The 20,269-nt window shown below is 33.8% G+C and overlaps 1 protein-coding gene across 1 annotated transcript in view; it reads right to left on the minus strand.

The window, feature by feature from the left end:
• LOC148305844 (uncharacterized) overlaps positions 1-20,269 on the minus strand; it is a 60,032-nt gene that overhangs the window by 38,495 nt on the left and 1,268 nt on the right. Inside the window, exon 2 of the mRNA XM_088266121.1 lies at positions 20,080-20,158. Within this exon, the coding sequence (XP_088122247.1) occupies positions 20,080-20,158 (79 nt within the window). The remainder of the gene's footprint in view (positions 1-20,079; positions 20,159-20,269) is intronic.

The following is a 20,269-nucleotide window of genomic DNA, read 5'->3' on the forward strand; positions in this document are numbered from 1 at the left end:
GCCAACCCCACTAACCTACCCTAATTTGATTAAAATCTGCTTTCACTATGGGTTTTTAACGCACGGCTTCCCTAATTAGGGAATACTGCACACTGCTGACTTCGACAGAATCTAGTGGGCGATGTGAGGAATCAAAAGAGCAATAATTAAATATATTATTCATTGATTCGGCTTTTTGGAATGATATGTTGATTTTTTAAAAATTAAACAATTGTTATAAATCACAAAATGAGTTTTATTTCTTAAACACGACTAGTTTCGAAAACTAACAGATGTTTTCATCTACAGGTGAAAATTAAAACTAAGGAGCAAAAAATATGTAGGTATAAATATATATATATATATATATATATATATATATATATATATATATATATATATATATATATATATATATATATATATATATATATATATATATATATATATATATATATATATATATATATATATATATATATATATATATATATATATATATATATAGAGGTTGATAGGGTAATAAATAGAGAAATCCCCTTAAACCTTAATCCCCCCTCAATCAATGATAATGAAATATAATGGTTTTACAAAAAAATCTGTCCAAATCCTTGTTCAAAAATTTGTTCACAAAGGATTTGGACACACTAAAAAAGTTAATAAGTAAATAAAATAATTTTGTCAATTTATAAACTGCATAAAAAAAATTTAATCATGTTTTCAGGCGTCTCCCAAAATACAAAATAATCAGGTTAGGATCCTGCATATATCTTAATAAAAGGGTCACTGCTACATAAAAGCTGTCTCAAACTAACCATAGTTTTTTCCCGTGAATTCAAACATAGGGCGTGATGATATTTATAATACATATACTTATATACTTATGTATGAGTTCCAAAAAATCAAGTAAGGTAGTTGTCAACCATGGGTAAAATGGTGAATGTTACACGAATGAAATGTGATCACTATGACAAGTCTATGGCAGGTCATAAACTCTGTAAATACCGAGAATTCTATATTGTTTTTCATCTATGTTGAGATTTTAAAATGTAGAAATACGAGTCTAATGCGTTTAAGGGTATATTAAAATAACCGCTCTAAAACCATTTTTCCATACACAGTCACAAGAGAAAAAAGTTTTTATAGATTATGTTTGTTTATATGTGTACGAGTGGATATGTATAATCCGGGATTGGTATCCCATTCGAGATACCTCTTTTAGTTATATCAAATAATATTTTCAATAAAAATACTTTTTTAAAAATATTATGTCGTTAATATACCTTTTATCAATTGCACATTTAAAGCAATATTTTTAAATACATTCTCGATAACCTGTTTATCAAGACTATTTCAGGCAATCTACAAGTGATAAAACCAATTTTTTGTTGTATATTTAGATAACGAATAACCGTCATAAGAAATATAATATAATAAATATGGCGAAGTTATGGTTTCTTGATTTATAATGGAATCCTTACACAAAATAAAACATATAAACAACAGTATTTTAAATGATTAATCAAATATCATAGTTTGACTATTCAATATCTGCATTATTTCTAAGAATTGACACAAACGTATAAGGGACACATATCACTCACTCCTTTCAACAACGTAATATATCAAAAATCGTCAATTTTCAGTTGTACATGTTTTCGGAATGCCCAGAAAATGTACTACATCCCAGCAAAAGCGGCATATTTTTAACTTAATATTTACCCGCTATAGGGCCGAAAGTGTTGTTTTAGCATTTTGAAGAAAAGGTGTTCTTTAATTCTTTTTTGAAATATACTAAATATTTATCAAATGGAGAAAAAACCTTCAGGTTTTACCTAAAAAGATCTGTTGCACAGTAAAAAGTTCAATAAGTGGCTTGATATTTATTTTAATACATTTCATTATATTCTTAAACTTCTCCTTTTAAAAAACGATCTCCTGAAAAATCAAGTTTTTTTCAGTTATCAGTTCATTGTTAGTTTTTTGTACATATTTGTTTTATTGGCCGTACTCGACAATAATATAATTTGTTTATTAAAATCATTGTTAATTTTGTGGTATGCTTATATAACACTCTCCTTATCATTTATCGTTCACTGTAGATGTAAAACCACTATAAAAAACATTATTTCGTGACTACCGATTTCGGAATAATCATTCCATCATCAGTGAAGTTCCGTATTCCATACCGATTTCACTTTAGTCTGTATTTGACCTGATGAAGGAATAATTATTCCGAAACCGGTAGTCACGAAGTAGCGTTTTTTAAAGTAGTATTACACAAAGTGAACGATGAATGATAAGGAGAATGTAACATTATCATACCACAAAGTTAACAATGCTTTGAACATACAAAATAACATAAATAAAACTCAGAGAAGAAAAACACATTCAGAGGACTTCATATCGTGGGTACACTGACAGAAAACGTTATATCGAAATATGAAAATTTGACCTAATGATGCATATTATAAAGTTTCCAACGTTCTATAAACTGTAAAAATACACAAAAATATACAAATACACTAAGTAGTTTGAAATGTCATATTAATGAGGTTTTTAAAGTAAATTCAAATTTTTGTTTAATTTTTTTTCTTTGAGTTTGTTATGTTCACATTTAATTGATGAAAAACATCTAAACGGTTTGTATTGCACTGTATTTTATTCGTGTATTTTTCATTGTTTGTGAACCATAAATAAATAAATAGCGGGTATTTTACGTATTTTAAGCTTTAAAGAAAAGGGATTATTCAAACAGAGTTAACGTCTTTTGCCAGTATACCCACGAAATGATTGTTCAAAATGTACTTGAACAGGATCTACTCCCCCTTCCACCTTCCACCCTCGTTTGTTCTCGCTGACTCCATGTCATTGCATACATAAACATCGCGACAACTCCATAACAAATTAACCTTGTAACATTGTGTAAATCAATACATAACAATGAGGTAAGTAAGCGTGTTTCGACTTCTAAAATATAATTATAATTTCCGTACATAACATCCGACAAACTGTCGCATCACACTGTCTCTTGCATACTATAGTGCCACGCTATAGGTTACACGCCGGTGACCCCGATGTGATCAGAGACTTAAGTATACCAAGCCATAATAAATGTGGAAGTCACATTTCCATTATAAATGATTTTAAGTAGATACTCATGAATTCTGGCTTGTAAAATTGTTACGTTTTGGTGCGATTTAATGATTTTATATTGATTTAACGCAGGATTGGTCACGTTTTGCGGCAACTTTTAAGATTTCGATAGAATACAGCAAAAATAACAGATTTGCATTTAAGGGAGTTTTTGTGCAATATTGGAAATGTAACTTTTTGGTGAGGACCTCCACAGTTATTATTTATTTCGCATATCCTCTTTGATTTCTAAGCAGAATAGTGATATATTTCATTTTCAACATTTTGAGTGTCTCCAAATAATTGTTCACAAATCTGGATTATCTCCAATTAGGAGTTGTTTTCGTCATTATTATATATTTCTGACATCTCAACATAGACGAATAAGAATATGGAAGTCTGGACATCATTACATTTGTTATGCGTTTTTGTAGAAGTAACAATTACACCTACAAGCAATTGCAAACGCATTTTCATATTATAATAACACATTCCAATGCTCCCGCACATAAATCAGGGGCTGCTAATCAACATACTTACTACACCAATTCTACCCATGATTGACCCTTCTCGAATTCTTGAAATTTCTAGATATTTTGATACAAAATATGGTGTAACGAAATACACGTGTGGAAAGTGATGACTTAAACCATACCTATGACGGTCGTAAGCCCTGTAAATACCTGGACTTCCTTATTCGTCTTTATCTTTGAATGGCAAAAATAATGTTATTTATTTCATCTATAAGTATGTATTTATATTCCGTGATTGTGGTGAAGGAGATATAGAAATATATCGCTCACTCTTTTCAAGAACGTCGTCAATCAAAAAAAAATTGATTTTTCAGGAGAACGTTTTTAATGTTTAAAAATATAATACAATGTTTTAAAAATAAATATCAAGCCACTTACTGAACTTTTTATTGTGTAACAGATCTTTTCAGGTAAACCTGAAGGTTTTTTCTCCATTTGAAAAGTATGTAGTATATTTAAAAAAATAACTAAACAATACCTTTTCTTCGAAATGCAAAAACAACATTTTCTGCCCTGTAGCGGGTAAATATCAAGTTAAAAATATGCCTTTTTTGCTGGGATATAGTACATTATCTGGGCATTCCGAAAACATGCACAACTGAAAATTGACGATTTTTGATTTATCTCCAATTATATTCATTTTAATTTACTACGAAGTGCCAACAAGGCCTCCCTTTATAGTATGAAATAAATTGGCATCGTAATGGCAAATTATAAATTAATTAGGAAATTTATATGGAACGTCAAGCAACATGGCTAACCTTGGGACTTATTAAATTATATCACGTTGTAGGAAGGTATGGAGGTAATAGTAATTGCATGCATACCTCTGTGCATATTATATAACGTCACCAATATTATAAATGTTCAATATATGTTTGTGTTTTTTGTATATATAATATATATATATATATATATATATATATATATATATATATATATATATATATACATATACAATATATATATACATATATATATATATATATATATATATATATATATATATATATATATATATATATATATATATACATACCATCCCCTCCTACACATACCATTCTATACCATACCCTTACCCTCTTACTCCCACCCTCACACCCACACACACACATACACACTCATTCACTCACACACACCCATCATCTCTTCTCTTGTTTTATCTCTTATTGCTCAACAGTATTCATAACATAAATGTGAAATTATTTAATTGGCTTTTATCATTGTCAATATTACTATTTTCTTTATTTTTTTTATGTACAAGCTGTAAAATTCTCAAACAAATAAAATAAAATATTGCCAGAACACGAAGTTCGTTTCCCCCTTGTAGAAGCAAGCCTTGTTTTTACTGTCTCGCTTATCACTGACCTATTTTGTGCTAGCGTAAATTTTAATTTTTCAAAGCAGAACTCATTTAAAGCGTGAAAAAAGATAAGTGAAGTGACATGTTAAATATCGCTCACTTCTTTCAAGAACGTCATAATTAAAATAAAAAAAACTTGATTTTTCAGGAGAACGTTTTTAAAGTTTAAAAATATCTTGGTCACCACTGTCGTCAAGAAAAGGCGATTCAGTTGGCTTGGCCATGTACTCCGCATGCCTCCCGAGAGCCTTAATCAAGCTTGCCTCTTTTGCAAGGCATCAGGTTCGCGCCGCCCAGGACGACCACTGCTGACAATTCGTCGGCAGTTCTCGTCAGAACTTCGGGACGCGGATCTGACTTGGGAGGATGCAAGGGAGCTGGCAGCCGACAGGAAAGCCTGGAGACAGTTTGTGGACTCCATATGCTCCATCTAGGGAGCGGATATGTTTTTTTTTAATGTATTCAAAATATATATCAAGCCACTTTTTGAACTTTCTACTATGCAACAGATCTTTTTAGGTAAAACCTGAAGGTTTTTTCTCCATTTGAAAAATATTTAGTTTGTTTAAAAAAATAATTAAACAATACCTTTTCTTCAAAATGCAAAGACAACACTTTCTGCCCTGTAGCGGGTAAATATTAAGTTTAAAATATGCCGCTTTTGCTGGGATATAGTACATTTTCTGGGCATTCCAAAAACATGCACAACTGAAAATTGACGATTTTTGATTTATGACGTTCTTAAAAGGAGTGAGCGAAATGACAATGATACACAAACGAGTTGCTTTTACCTGAGACAGGAGAGACTCAACTATATATTTTTAATTACTCTCGAAAGAGATCGAAAGTAAAGCGAACACCGTTGGCACAAAAATCGCACTTAGAGTGTCAGAAATGAAGACTCTAAGAAGCATATCAGGTAAGAGTCTACGAGACATAATAAGAATGGGAAATATGCGAGATCGAAGATGTCGTCAGGTGGGGAAGGCAACGAAAGACACAATAGTATGCATATGCGATGAGAATGGAACCATCTAGGCTTCCACACATTGCACTGTACGGCCATCCTCGAGGTAGACGACTCTCGAGCAGACCACCAAAGAGAGGGTTCGACAGCTGGAAATCGACATCATAGGGGGCTAAAGGCCTACACCATGAAGAAGAAGGAGAAGAAGAATATAAAGCACACGCCTTGATAAAAAGAAATAATACTCTACCCGACTTCTGGTAAAGAATAGATTCAATAAGTGCCGGATGGAACGAGATGCTGTTGAAATGGAAAATATAACATACCGGGGAGTTTAATAACGTATAATAATAGACTGCCTCGGTTCTTATTCTGGAACGGTATATGTGATTTTCTACTCTATATTCCCAAGAATTCTACTAAATAGATTTCCGATCCCATTCATACCGATCCCTGAAGCAGGAGATCATAGTAAAAGTCCCAGACCAGTTCGCGACACTAACCGAAATCCTACATTATTAATATTGTAAATTTCAAAACAATTCACCTAAATAAGATATCAAATTATTTTATGCTTGCATTCATAATCTAGATAAGATTTATACATATGTACATGATTATAAGCATGATTAAGTTCGAGTATGGTATTATTGGTTTTTGGGGTTTTCCTTTTTGTAAAATTGGTAAGTTTTATATACCGGGACTGAGTAATTTAAAAGGGCCGCGTGAATTTCAGATTGTTTTAGTTGCCAAGTTGGCACAACTGTACTCTATATTGACTGATTACAACTAATGTTTTTGACTGTTGTTGTCAGCAGTATTAGTTATAATCAAGTGTGTGTGTGGTGATTTTTACTATTGAGAACATTATTGAATAAATAATTAATCTTCAATTTTGTGTTACTAATGAAATTTGGGGTTCAGATGCATTGAAAATGTTGCCAAAAGCTTACGGTGGTTCTACAATATCGAAAACGAGAGCTTTTGAGTGGTAAAAAGCGTTCAAAGAGGGTCGTGAAGTGGTTGATGATCACCTTGTCCTGAACGTCCTTCAACGTCGAACGCCAAAGAAAACATCGACTTAGTGAAAAAAATAGTGGTTGATAATCATTATTATAGCTTGAGAGAGAATTGCAGGTGACCTAAATATCTCTTACGAATTGGTTCGAATGATTTAAGTTGATATTTTGGGTAGGAGACGAGTCGCTAAGCTGCAGCTGGAACTAACAGCGCTCTGTTAGTTCCAAAACAATATTTTCAAATGCAGCAACGAACGTAATTGGGTGAGGACATGCAGTAACGAGTCAAAATGGACCCCACATTTACGGAGCACATTGGCACTAGTGACGCGACACGGGTTCATAAGTATGACATGCAAACTAGCCAACAGGCATAGGCATGGTGCTTGCCCAATGAGCAACCAGCAACCGAAAAAACCACGTCTAAGTCGCTCAAAAATCAAGGTGATGCTTACTGTTTTCTTTGATATTAGTGGTATTGTTCACTCGGAATTTATGTAAAAATCATTCGTCATTGTGAATGTTTTTTTTAAACAAAAACGTAACGAAAGTCATCGAACAACCTTCATATTCTCTCCTGACTTGACTCCCAAACTTAAATTGTCGCATCGTAGAACTTGTTTTAACTGGATAAATAATAATCAACAAAATTGGCAGTGAGAACTAAAGGTGATTCCAGAGTAAACCTACAAAAAATGCATGGATGACTGGATCGTTCGGTAGAAAAAAATGGTCGCTTCAGAAGAAATGTAGTGTGAGGGAGATTTAATAAATTTGAAAGTTTTTTTTGACCCAGTCCCAGTATTTATTAGACAGAATTATTGTCTATTAAAATACTGCTTCATTATGTAGTTTTGTCGTGTAGAGTTTTCGCTAGTTTTAACGGACTCTTGCACCTTGAATGTCTGATTTTCGGTCAGTCGTTAAAATGTTGTTATTTTGAAAATACGTGCTCACTTACTAATTCTAAAATTATTCTAATTCCTTTTGTATTAGAGGATGGCGAATGAAGAATTTGAGAAGTAACCTTGTACTTTATAAAATGTCCTATTTCCGGGAAGGAGAATATTTCTATCTCTTTTCTCTTTCGATGAAATGCTTTTTATGATGGACATTCGGATTATTTTCAAGTTTAAAAAAGAATGATTGCTGCAGTAGTTTCCCGAGAAGTTGGAGAAATATTCGGTGAAAATATTCAGGAATTCAGTTAGAGGAAATTCAATTTTCAAAATGTTATTCGTGGGGGAATCCCTTGCGCCATGGAAGATACGGAATTACAGGCAAAACGTGTAAGGTTGTGTGAAAATTTGAAAGTAATCGCTGAATAATTTCAGAAAATTAATGATTCTGAACAAACATTTACATATTTATTTTATATAGTTTTTTTTGCATACCTACCGTAAGGAACTGAAAATAATGTACGTGAAACTGAAATATTAGCACCCACAATTGATTAATAGGCAGTAGAACAAATACTGTTTAGCCTCATCTACCATATCCACCGGATTTTTCCAATGAATAATAAATTTAAATCAACAAGCTTCTTCGACCGGTAGATAAAATTTCCGCCATGGGAGTTTAACTAACAAAAATGTCAATTTCAATCTCCGAGGTCGTTGGAAATATTACTATTGATCCAAATGGCAATTGCTTTATAGAACAAATCATTAAAATTTATGGATTTTTATTTAACTTATACGAAATGCGACATTCGTTGTGCAACAACCCGATAAAAAAAACATACTTATATGCGCAGAAACTATTTTTACTTTTCGTCTATTCGTAAAAATATTCATGTATGGTATAATTTATGAATATAAAAATATCTGCGCATCAACTCGTATGAGAATAAACAGAGCTGTTAAAACATGACGGAATGTAACATGGATGTAAAAAAATCGAGATGCCGAATGCGTATTCGTATAATGAATTTAGCACCCGCTAAATTCTAAAAAAAAAATCTGTAAAGTAGGACGTTAAAGATCGCGAAATTGAAAATAATTATTTTTAAGACCTCCATAGTTAGTACAACCATGCTGGAGGTCCCAGGTTCAATACCCATTAAGGCCAAAATATATTTATACGACATTCGTTTGAAAATGCCATAACTAGGCGAAACAATTGTCACAATATTAATTTTTAAGTGTTTTTAATAAAATACAACTAAGTAGACTCAAAAAATTTGTGTTTGATTTAAAAATTGATTCTTAAATTAAAAAGGAGTTCTACAAATTAAACGCCAAATCAATAAATATATTTATTTCTTTACTCTACTATTTTTTAAATATTACTCTATATTGAGGCGCAGGACTGAAGAGGATAACTTGTCATTTTTATTTTTGTAAATACTGATTTTTTCAGGATCTTGAGGTGTGGAGACGAAGTGTCGGCCTCTCCTTATACATCCTCCTACCCCCTTATTAATCTGCATAGAGTTTTTATTTCTTAATAATAAATTAAAATTGTTTCTCCATGCGCAGCTGACCAAGAGTTCCCTAGGTTTCTATAACCGCTGCTGGTGAATGGTGGGTGAATGGTGGAATAGAAAAAAAAGTATTAACAAGTTAGGTTGTGCCAAAAGTGATACCAGCAATGCAAGAAATAGAATTTACATGAAACACGATTGTATTTATGTTTTTTTTTTAACAAACAAATCCCGTTTCTATCTATGATAGAATTTTAAGTTACCAGTACTAAAATTAATGCATTATACTTGTGGATTCTAGAATTTTTTCAAACTTTACTTTTTATGATATTAATAATGTTTTAGTAATTTTACAACATTTTGAGTGTGTCCAAATACTTGTTCACAAAATCTGGATTATCTCCAATTACAGGAGTTATTTTCATATTATTTTTTGACATTTCATCAAAGATGAAGAAGAATATGGAAGTCTGGGCATTTACGGGGCTTACGACCGTCATAGGCTGGTTTGAGTGATCACTTTACACACGTGTAACATTCACCAATTCTACCCATTATTGACAACCACACTACTCAAATTCTTCGAAGTTCTATATATATGAACCAATTTAGAAACTTAGTTCTTGAATCACTAGAACTTCACTAGAGACATCTATTGGTGAGATGTAAAGAAGCTTTTTTATAAGGCAGAAACTCTTATATTAGTATGTGAGATCCGAATCCCGGATTATAATCACACACATGAGAAACGCCAGAAAATACCATTTTCATTTTTATTATTAAGCTTATAATTTGACCAGATAATTTATTTACAACATTTTGAGTGTGTCCAAATACTTGTTCACAAAATCTGGATTATCTCCAATTACAGGAGTTATTTTCATATTATTTTTTGACATTTCATCAAAGATGAAGAAGAATATGGAAGTCTGGGCATTTACGGGGCTTACATACATTTACAGACTTCCATATTCTTCTTCATCTTTGATGAAATGTCAAAAAATAATATGAAAATAACTCCTGTAATTGGAGATAATCCAGATTTTGTGAACAAGTATTTGGACACACTCAAAATGTTGTAAATAAATTATCTGGTCAAATTATAAGCTTACCCGCGTGACATAAAAACGCAACCAGTACATACACTTCCTTACTAAGTAGTACCTAGCTTACCTTACTACCTGCCTCAACTGTCTGCCCTAGTAAGAGGTACCTAGCTTACCTTACTATCTACCTCTACTGCCCACCTTAATTAATTCCCTGTGAACGCACGTAACATGTTCATGTGTAGGTGAGAACACAATTTTCCCGAAGATCGAATTCTTACTAGAACCAGTTCATGATCCAGAATTTAGGGTAATAGTATTTTCGGTGACGTAAAATTACAGTATAATCTTTAAAATGATGATGGGTGTGTTAAGACGGTGTGATAAAAAAATGAAGCGAGTTCAGTTGAAAATATAAGCAGAATAAAGCCGAGGAAAACTTTTCATGATCAAGTATCTTAAGTACCTACTTGGGCGAAGACATATCCGAAGAGAAGATTGAAGAATGGGGAAGAGGTGAAGAATGTGTACAAAGACAAGAGTGGTGCGGTGTTTTATTACGGCAAGAAAGGGACGTGATGGCTATAATAATTAGTTAATAATAACAATTTTGTATAATTTACATAGCGCCATTTTCGTATAATACTACCTCAAAGGCGTCACTTTGAATTGGGAAAATAGAGAATGTGGAAATGATTTAGCAAATAAATGGGTTTTTAGATCATTATACTCTTACTGTATTTAACTACCAATGGAAGAGCTTTCCACGCCATCGTCCCACAACAGCAAAGGCATACTCGCCAAATTTAGTGCACTGATTGCAAGCTGGTAAGATCACTTTTCCCATGGTATTTGTTAGCCTATCGAAGGGTGAGTTGTCTATCAACTAATTTATCTGGAATACACAGCTTTAGATGCTCTGGAGACATATTGTGTATTATTTGTTATTATTATCAGACATATTATTATTATCAGACATATTATTATTATTATCAGACATATTGTTATTATTATCAGACATATTGTGTATATTATATTATTAAAACATGGCACGATCAGGTATGCCAGATACTTGAAAGTGGCCAGGTTAGGAGTCGTAGCAATCGGCGGGTATGTATGAGGAGATGCATGAACGTGAAAGAGGCGAAGAATGTTTGCAAGGACAGAGTGGTGTGGCGCTCTATTATCTCTGCCTACTCCTGCGGGGAAGCGGCGTGATGGTTAGTTAGTTAGTTAGTTTTAGACAAAGTTTATACTTTATCCTTTCGGGAAAGCGTTACCAGTGCAGCTGGTGAAATAGTAGGGTGATGTGACTGAATTTAGAAATTACAAAAGTTAATCTCGCTGCACAGTTTAATACTGATTGTAGTCGAGTCATTTTATTGTTTGGTAAACCCGTGTGTAATGATTAATGGGTAGCATCAACTGGCAGATTTATAAAATATATATGATACTCCAAATTCCTTAGCTGACAAAAAGGCTAATTAGTTAGAATACATAACTTCGTTGTTTGGAATCTAGTCAAAACCTAACAAAGAGACCGGATAATTGAGATTTATTTACAATATAGTTGTTTTAAAAATATTACACTTCCTAAATAAGTTGGTAATTAATACATGACAAATATATTTTTTCAATATTGTTTTTCTTCATACAGAACTTTTAGTTTATTTTAAAATAGTATTAGGTATGCGAAGAAATCAACATAAGCGGAGGCATTCAAAATGCTTAAAATAGCACCTAAATGTTTTACATACAATAGGTATTTTACATACAATAGGTTTTTATTATACAATATATTTCGAGTTACTTTTATAATTTTTATTTTCACACAATGTTCCTTACAAAAATCAGTAATATTAGATTCATAGGTAGGTATGGGTTAAAACAATTTATATTTAAGTAGATTCGTATGCAAAAATGTTAATTATTCACATTTTGTTGAATGCTCTAATTTCACGTCTATTACGGAATGTATGATGATATTCGTGGAAAAAAAACGTTTTAACGTGATTTTGAAAATTCCAGGACTCCATGGTAGTCGTCATAAGAAACCTTTATGTCTCTAACAATATCAATGATAGGTACGTACCTGAAAAAAGTCGACTGACTTTTTTTTAAAGACTTTGATGTTCAGAGCATATTCTTCATATCTTATTCACCAACTTTTAATTTTATAATATGAAATTTAAATAACCGATTTATAGTGAAGTATATTTTTACCAAATAGAAATAAAGTTAATGTCACCATGTAGTAAAATAAGAAATAAAAGAATCTGTGATTTAGAAGATATTGTGCGATGGGGAAGGTAAGAAGACGTTTCTGGAGAAATCATTTGGGAAGAGTTAGTTCGGATTGAGTGGTGAGAATAGCAGCATACAGCAGCATAAGAGGTAACAGACCCCCAGGAAGACCACCTAAACGTTAGCACAGCTGGTCTTCCATCTAATGATTTTAGTTTGATAATGGACATTAGTTTGAAATATAAATTATAACAATTGTTTCGCTTTGTTCTAGCATTTTCAAACTAATGGTTTAGTTTGAAAATTGGCATTAGTTTGAAAATGCCATAACAAGGCGAGAAACTATTGTTATAAATTTTATTTTTATATGTTATTAACAATAAAATACAATTTAGTTGACTATATATATATACATATATATATATATATATATATATATATATATATATATATATATATATATATATATATATATATATATATATATATATATATATATATATATATATATATATATATATATATATATATATATATATATATATATATATATATATATATATATATATATATATATATATATATATATATATATATATATATATATATATATATATATATATATATATATATATATATATATATATATATATATATATACAACAATACCTACACAGATCGGCCATTACGTTCGTTCATACAACTCTATTTGCTACAATGTTGAGCCAATTCTGTGGCATAATCGAGTGAGTACAGCAATAAATTGATTTAATCCATTCATAAATGGTAGCGGCCGGAGTTATCGTGGCAAGAAAGCTGAAGTTAATCCTGTGCGCCTACATCGCTGTTATATGACAACATGTCATCATTGAAATTATATCGTATATCGGGATCCCAAATCGCAGCCTAGAACTTTGTTTTATTCGATAAATAATTTCAGTACTTTCTATTGATCATGTGTTTTATTGGATTCCATTTGACTTATATATAAATTATTTTATAAATATAAAAGAAAACAAATAAGTATTTTCAAATAATTTTATTATTTACAAGTTCAAATTCACAAGTTCAAATTTACAAATTCATTGCTTAATTGAAAATTTCCAATTATTATCAATATATGCATGTCACCAAATCCTTCCTTCTGGTTCATTAATCGGAAACATTTGTTTGTTGAAAATATAGCTTCATTTTGATGTTCGAATAAAATAGAAAACACGTCACAAAATTCAGGTTTTTAAAATTTTTCACAAAATTACGAGAAATGTATCTCTCATCTATTAATGTTATTTTATCGTTATGCATATAATTGCATACATCGGCCACCTAAGGTTTTTACAAGAAAACTACAATAGTTTTCGAATTCGAACCACTTATTTTTTAGGAATATTTTCAACAAATAACCGGTTTTCATGGTATATTTGTGTCAATGTTTTTTTAAAAATATTTTTTACATCGCATTTATGTGACTGCAGATAATAAATTTAATAGCCTTCGATAGCACGAAAGAACGTACCTGATGTGCATATTATAATGCATGCTATAAAGCACTTCTTCTTCTTCAACATCTTTCTTAAGGTCCTGCGGATCTTTTTGTGCCACCAACTGTTGCTCTTGGATTTTGACAGTCAGCTACATCTCCACCTTTTCGGGGTCTGCCTGGGGGTCTACGTCGATATTATTGAAGGACGATACGTGGAAGCCTGACTTCTGACATTCTGTTTACATACTCATTCCAGTATTACCTTCGTTATCGTCCCCACCTTGCAATATCTTCCATCTTACCGGTTATAGATTGGAGAGTTCTCATCTCAGAGGTTCGAAGTCGAGATTTTGTTCTAGAAGTATCTGCTCTTGCCTCAATTCCATAAGTGGCCATTGGTGGAACACATGTTTTATATTTTATTCTCAATTCTCATATATTGTCTTAATTTCTGAGGCATCCGGATATAGCTTCAGCTTTATTAATTTGTTTTAGAGTCTCACCATAGAGATCATCGTCGCAACGAACATCAACTCCAAGATACTTGAATAAAATAAAAACATTAATTCCACCGTTTGTACGATGGTCTTTTTATTCACAACTAGTTTGCATCTTGCTGGACTCTTCGATATGGTGATGCTTTTATTTTTGTCATTAGATATCGTCATGTTATACTTTTCCGATGTCTAGTGAAACTTGACTGACGGCATGATTCTTTTCCATGTTAGGAACCTCTCCTATGAATTAATCCATGACCAAGCTAAAAAGAAATGGGCTGAGGCTATCTCCTCGTCTGATACTGACTGGAGTAGGAACTGAGCTTGTGAGTTCGCCATCCAATTTGATCTTTGTCTTTGATAACTTTCACAGTATTAGAGGGTATTTCTTTTTCAGTAAAAATTTCAATGGCGTCCTTCAATCTGACTCTATTCAATGCTTTCGTCAGATCCACAAAGCAGAGGAAAGCTATTTTATTGAACTCTATTGCTTTTTCAACTATTTGTCTCACAACAAAGATGGCATTTGTTGTTGAACTGTTTTGTTTATAAAAATACATATCGCACGGTTGTTTAAAAACGCTGTTCAAATCGCACATATGGTAATAACAACGCAAAAAATGTCTTAAGACATACGATTACGTACCGCAAATTTTATGTAGGATATAATACACTTATGCTGTTTTCGCTTGAATTCGACTTCCAGGTAACGTCCGAATAAACGGAAACTAGGAGGAAACAGCTCATGTGCATTTCATACATACATCAAACGCGCGGTACTACGCTAAGTTATTGTTATTGGATGATGTATAATATTATTAAATAAATGATGAAGGTGAAGTCCTAAAAAGAGGCTTGATCTTAAATATAAATCTTTAACTAATTCATTCATTTAATAGACTTACATATCTTATAACTTTGGTATTTCGTTATTCAGTTGCCAGGAGTTTTTATGACATCGAAAAAAATAATCAGAATTTGTTTTTTACCGAATACAAGTTATATACAATACGAAGATAAAACAATATGTAAATAGTAATCGTTGCCCAAATATAAGTAGTAATGTGAGTTTGATAAAACACAAATATTAGATTAAACAAGACGTTAATTGATACATACAGGAATGAGCTATAAAGATGAGACTATGAACCTCTAAGCATTTCTGTAAATTACGAACTTTAATCGGCTGGTATAAGTTATACCTTTATGCATCATGTATTATTCAACATTCTTCCCTATTTACTTTAATTTAAGTATAACTTAGCAAAAAGGTAAACATTGCACAATGTATAAAGTAATCACTTTAACCAGCCGATAACAGGAAAGTTTTGTAGACACCCAATCATAGATATAAATCTCAATAGCTCCTAGGTTTTTATCAAAATATCAATTAAAATCAGTTTTTTTTTGGAAAAAACTTTTAAAATTTTAGTGATGTTTTTGTACCCGAAAATAATGAAACTTTTTCTATTGTGTACATTCCATTGAAATACTTTGTAAACTTCCTCGCGTTTAATCGACCACTTAGCGCTTTTGCATTTAACGGGAGTTTAAAAATGTCCGTTAAGGCCCAGTATTCGCTAAGTCGAAACTTAATTTTCTTTAAATCCAGGTATGTAATTTATTTTGTTGTTAAAACACTGAAAAACTTATTTTATGTAAAAACGGTGTCTTTTGTTTTTTTTCTTAAAACACTTTAAAAAAATTTATGTGAAAATTGTGTTTTAAGAAAAAAATCAATTACCTACTTAAAAACTCGGATTTAGAGAAAATTAAGATGCGACTTAACGAAAACTGGGCCTTAAATGAATCAGCTATACAGTCAAATAATCAAGGAAGTATGTATATCAATAAGAAAGAGTATTATTTTCCTTTGATTTGTCTATTGAAAAATCTTTTTTTTTTTTAATTACGTATTTTGAGTAAATAATATTGTTATACGATACGAAATAAGTTATCCTAGGACGTTTGTATGTAACACGCAAATCCATCATCAGGTACATAAAAAATACATAAAAAGTGGCTAATGAAATTATTTATATCACTTAATATTAAATGCTTATAGTTAGCAATATTGCAAACAAGCTATGTCAAACAAATTTTATGAATTTTCGTTTTGATGTGTAGCGCAATATACCCAATTTTAGCGTAATATTCTCAACGCGTCAAAACGAAAGAAAAAAATGTATTTTTTGTTAAAAAATGACTATTTTTAACATAGCTTGTTTTTTAATATCATTAACGATATGGCAGTGAGGCGGATGATTTCCCGGAGAGGGTGCCCCATCGCCCTGTACTCCGACAACGGGACCAATTTCCACGGCGTCGACAAAGAGATGCGCGACGCCGTGACGGAACTACGGAAGGATGGAAAATTGTTGGCGGAGCTGACAATTCGGAACATAAGATGGGAATACATACCGCCATCTTCCCCACACATGGGTGGGGCATGGGAGAGGCTCGTTAGGTCGGTAAAACGAGCTCTCAAGGCGACTTTAAACGAACAGGCTCCGAAGGAGGAGACCCTGAAAACGATACTGGCCGAGGCAGAGTATTCAGTTAACAACCGTCCACTTACACAGGTGACTCTGCAGCCCGAGGAAGCTATACCCCTCACCCCGAACCACCTGCTCATCGGAACCGCTAATGCGCACCCCACGCTGGCGCATTACGACGAAGACGACGAAGGAGCCTGCCTTCGCAAACAGTGGCGGATCGCCCAGAGATCCGCGGATATGTTCTGGCGGCGCTGGCTGCGGGAATATCTCCCAACGTTGGCCCAACGGAAGAAATGGCGCGATCCCGCGCCTCCGATCCAGAAGGACGACATGGTCGTAATTGTCGACCCGAACCTGCCGAGGAACTGTTGGCCGCGGGGAATAGTGACCCGAGCCGACCAAGCAGCAGACGGCCAAGTACGAGTCGTGGAGGTAAAGACCCCTAGGGGGGTCTACACCAGGCCGGCCGCAAAGATCGCGGTAATAAGAAGAGAAGGCGCGCGACCCGTCCCCGAGAATTCAGGTGCAGACTAGCTGCACGGGGGGAGTGTTACGGACGGATCGCACACCCCGTACGGCGGCCCTGAAAAAGAATTCCAGGCGCCTGGCGGCGAGCGAAACGGTCGCCCGTCGGAATGCGACCCGAAGAAGGGCCTCTATGGATTCTACCGATTTCTCATGTATTTACAGAATGTATTAGATGTAAGAAAGAATAAGACAATGTTAATATTAAATGCGCCTAGATGTTAAGTTGTATAAATAGATTACTGATAAAATAAACTTGTAAATTGTAATGTAATAACGAACTGTTGGAACGGCACCGGTACGGTATGAAAGTGTAGCCCGTCCGGTGCCCATTAGAGAGAGACAGAGATATGGCTGTCTCTCTCCCCCGGCCGCTGATTGGCTGTACTTTCCCACTGTCGGGCGGTACGCGATCACGGCCGGGTATATAGAGGGCGCATTTTTTGGTAATAAACCAGTTCTGGTGTGACTGTTGAAACCTGTGTTTCATTTCTCCGCTCCTGCTCCTTGGACTACTCGCCGCGCCGCCAGCCTGGACCGTTTCGCCTCATTATACCGATTCACGGACCAGTTTCGGAAAGCCCTTATCAGGGCTATTGAGGTTGACTTGTCGGTCCAGTGCCCGCTCTTCCCGGCTCATACATCCATTCACCTCCGTCCGTATCCAGCTTACTCGGTAACTCGGTACGGCGGGGCCGTCTGGAACGTCACCCCTTACAACGGTGGCATAGTTGGGAGATTCCGAAGAAGGCCAGGCGTGTACATTTTTGAGAGTCATCGCACGTAACCCACGCCGGTTACAGTATTGTTTAATTATTTTTTTGAATTAACTAAATATTTTTCAAATGGAGAATAAGCATTCAGGTTTTACCTAAAAAGATCTGTCGCACAGTAAAAAGTTCAATAAGTGGCTTGATATTTATTTTTAATACATTGTATTATATTTTTAAACTTTCAAAACGATCTCCTGAAAAATCTTTTTTTTTTATTTATGACGTTCTTGAAAGGAGTGGGCGATAAATGTTTTCAGTTTATATTAATTTTTAATAATAAATCAATACTAAATTAACTTTTTTTTCTTTACTTTTTGGGTATCTCTTGATTTGGCAGGTGTACCTTAAACAGAAAAAGTTTGCGGAATACTGATTGAAATGACTATTTTTTACGCATTCTCAGAAAGAAAGTCACGCCTCGCGCAAGTGCACGCGGCAGGAAGTGCGTAAAAGTGCACGCGTAGTTGAACGGTGCACTAGCCCAGCTATGCTCGTCGGTGCGTGAGGCGTAAACCTAGTAATGTGAGCGTGAGTATTGAGCAGGCCTTCACCAAAAGAGCGCGTCATTGATAAATATAAATACTCGTTGCTATTTCCATCCTGTTTATTACTGCCAAGTCGAATGCGTCCGATCGGAGTGAGTTGACTTCGGGAGAGCGGCAACGAACAGTGGCGTGCTCTTAATTTATATATCGATCACTCCTTTCAAGAACGTCATAAATAAAAAAACTTGATTTTTCAGGAGAACGTTTTTAATGTTTAAAAATATAATACAATGTATTTAAAATAAATATCAAGCCATTTCTTGAACTTTTTACTGTGCAACAGATCTTTTTAGGTAAAACCTGAATGCTTATTCTCCATTTGAAAAATATTAAGTTTATTCAAAAAAATAATTAAACAATACCTTTTCTTCAAAATGCAAAAACAACACTTTCTGCCCTGTAGCGGGTAAATATTATATTAGAAATATGCCGCTTTTGCTGGGATATAGTACATTTTCTGGGCATTTCGAAAACATGCACAACTGAAAATTGACGATTTTTCATTTATAACGTTCTTGAAAGGAGTGAGCGATATAGCATATTATATATTTAATATTGACAATCACAATCACCTTCAATTTCAATATTTATTTTCGACTCACCTACGTGAAATCAGATGCGAATGCAACGCCTTTGGTCTAGCGCGTGAAAGGCACAAACTAAAAATGCTAGTTTCTACGCACAGTCTTAAAATATTGACAGCATTACGCTTTTTTAATTGAAATACTTATGTTCTTATTAAGTGCACAAATATTTCAATTTCAATACAATTTTCGAGAAGCCTGAGTGGCTTGTGTTGAAAATGGGGATCAAGTTGTGGCATCGAGCTCGTCGACCTCAGATCACAAGTCCACGACACTAGCCGCTAGACCACGACCCGACGTATATAAATATCATGTTATTCCTATTGCCTACCCTGAATAAAAGCTCTGTGCAAGCCACTGGACGAGCAACATCTGGTCACATGTGTACGTACAGTATAGCACACACTCACGTCGCGTTCGTACTGGTAAAATAAATGATAATAATAGGAACGCATACACTCACCTACGGCGGGGGGCTGCGCTGGGCGGGGGGGTGCGGCTGGGGGGAAACGGGAGACCGATGGACCGCTCGACGAGGCATCCTGCAAGGTAAATCCATTAGTAAACGCATCCTTCCAAAGGGTTGTAAGGTGTTACAAACAAACAAAAAAAAATATTTTTAACACATCGTAGTCATACAGGAGAAAGTGACG

This window comes from Brachycentrus maculatus, unplaced genomic scaffold, assembly GCF_059751285.1.
Source record: "Brachycentrus maculatus isolate JH-2025_06_01 unplaced genomic scaffold, ASM5975128v1 h1tg000261l, whole genome shotgun sequence".
NCBI classification, from domain to species: Eukaryota; Metazoa; Arthropoda; class Insecta; order Trichoptera; family Brachycentridae; genus Brachycentrus; species Brachycentrus maculatus.